This window comes from Physeter macrocephalus, chromosome 11 (assembly GCF_002837175.3).
Source record: "Physeter macrocephalus isolate SW-GA chromosome 11, ASM283717v5, whole genome shotgun sequence".
NCBI classification, from domain to species: domain Eukaryota; kingdom Metazoa; phylum Chordata; class Mammalia; order Artiodactyla; family Physeteridae; genus Physeter; species Physeter macrocephalus.
The window spans coordinates 57,497,118-57,499,269 of record NC_041224.1 but is presented as its reverse complement, the minus strand read 5'-3'; the positions used below and the strand labels follow the sequence as shown (position 1 = coordinate 57,499,269).

Here is a 2,152-nt window from a genome sequence, read left to right as displayed (position 1 = left end):
TCCGGGAAGATCCCACATGCCGTGGAACAACTAAGCCCGTGGGCCAAAACTACTGAGCCTGCTCTCTAGAGCCCGTGAGCCACAACTACTGAGCCTGCATGCCACAGCTACTGAACCCCGCGCACCTAGAGCCTGTGCTCTGCAACAAGAGAAGCGACCGCAATGAGAAGCCTGTGCACCGCAACAAAGAGTAGCCCCCGCTTGCCGCAACTAGAGAAAGCCCAGGCGCAGCAATGAAGACCCAACGCAGCCAATAAATAAATAAATAAATTTATTTTAAAAGAGGGGGGCGGGTGGGGGGAACAACAGGTTTAAAACTTCTCCAACTTCATTTTGCCAAGGCTCAGTCCAGTCCCCAAATGGCTCCTGAAGGCTCTGGGCCTGGGACTCGTGGCATCAGGAACCAGAGCACAGCCACCACCTCTATGGTCCTCAGCCTCCGGGTCCCACTGTGGCTTCTCAAGGGCCAGAGAGGGAGGACCAGAAGCTGACTGGTAAGAAGAGGGGACCTGTGGAGGCTACTCTTTCGTCAGCCCAGGACAGGATAGGGGTGACAGGGGGCAGGTCTCAGCTGCCACATGCCTCAAGATTGAGGAAAAGAGAAGAGGCTCAGTTCCAATTTCAGCAGTTGGTCTGGGCTGGGAGAAAGAAAAACCTTAGAGGGAAATTACCTGTCTCGATGTGAGCTTGATCAGGGACCCTTCATACCCCTGCAGAGAGAGGTGGTCATTAACAGGGAAGGTCGGAAGCCTCTGTTGTGCTACCATGGCCACCCCCCAGCCCTGCCTTTCCCCAGCTCACACTCTTCTCCCCGCCAAAAGCTGACCCACTCTGATCTCCACCACCGCTGAGCACCCTCAGTCTTTGTGTCCCATATCACATGGCCTAGCACATGGGATGGCCATCATGCGGTAGCATTCATCATTTCATGCAGAAATTCCCCTTTGCTCCCCTAGCCTGTCATCTGGAAGCACAGACCTTACCTTTTTAAGTTTTCTTATCTGCAAATTGAAAACGCTATGCTCAATCTCAAAGATTCCTTATACGGCAAAGTCTACTGAGATTCTACTGTCTCCACTTTACAGATGAAAAATCGGAGGCTCAGAAAGGCTAAGCGATTGACAGAAAGCAACATATGAGTTAGCAGAACCGGGACAGAGAGACAGGTCTGCCATCACAGTTTCTAGTTTTCCTGCTGCCCAATCCAGGTCTGCGATTCATTCCTGATGCTTCTCCTCCATCCTAGGCTCTGCCCATGGGTGGCTGGGTCCAGACTCACCTTGAACGGCCTGAAGAGCAGGTAGAGTTCTCTGGGTTTAATATCCACAGGGAGCCCACTGACGAACAGTGTCCGGACCTGGGGAAGAGACCACAGTGGTCAGGGCCGGGCTGACAGAAGAACAAGGATGATGGCTCTTCCTTCAGAAAGGAACTGGAATACTTCCAGGGCTGAAGGAAGAATTCAGGATTTCCTGAGCCTTCTTTGGAGGCTGAGGCAAATGAGCACCCAGAGTTTCACAGCATTTAACTTTTCAAAACCCTTTCTGGACCCTTTCCTTTCTCTGGGTTCATCCTGCAGGTGTCGCATGAAGCACTAACTGAGTACTTCTGCGCAGACTGTCTGTTGCCGAACAGCCTCAAGGAGAGAGTCCTGTTTAACAAGATAGATGAAGGACCCCTCTGAGACTTGAAGAAAGCTATGGTGTCTTACCTCCAAAAAATGCACAAGTAGAAACGTATATATATTTCAGAATATTCCCATGTACTCCTGGTAGAAAGGCTCCATCTGGTCTAGTGGGGAGGCAAAGATATAAACTGTGCCTTGGAGCAATTTCATCAGAGGGCCCAGCACTTTCACATCCATCTCCTCCTGCTTCCTACACTAGATGTAGGCTCTTCAGTGGCCGACAATGTATTATATTCTTGCTTCTCTACACAGCTCTTAGCATGGTGCTGGTACTAAATGTTTACTGAATAAGGGACTTGGGGAAGGAGTCAGAGATGGAACAATGGTGCTGGGTTTTTTTTTTTTTTTTCTTTTTTTTGTGGTATGCGGGCCTTCCTCTGTTGTGGCCTCTCCCGTTGCGGAGCACAGGCTCCGCGGCCATGGCTCACGGGCCCAGCCGCTCCGCGGCATGTGGGATCTTCCCAT

At 51.1% G+C, this 2,152-nt stretch overlaps 1 protein-coding gene across 2 annotated transcripts in view; it reads right to left on the bottom strand.

Annotated features, from left to right (window-relative positions):
* The window catches only part of RBPMS2 (RNA binding protein, mRNA processing factor 2), a 28,199-nt gene that overhangs the window by 10,684 nt on the left and 15,363 nt on the right, over window positions 1-2,152 (bottom strand). For both annotated transcript variants that reach the window (XM_024128940.2, XM_028495824.2), the window contains exons 2-3: window positions 1,280-1,357; window positions 672-710 (exon numbers count right to left, since the gene is read on the bottom strand). In XM_024128940.2, the coding sequence (XP_023984708.1) occupies window positions 672-710; window positions 1,280-1,357 (117 nt within the window). The remainder of the gene's footprint in view (window positions 1-671; window positions 711-1,279; window positions 1,358-2,152) is intronic.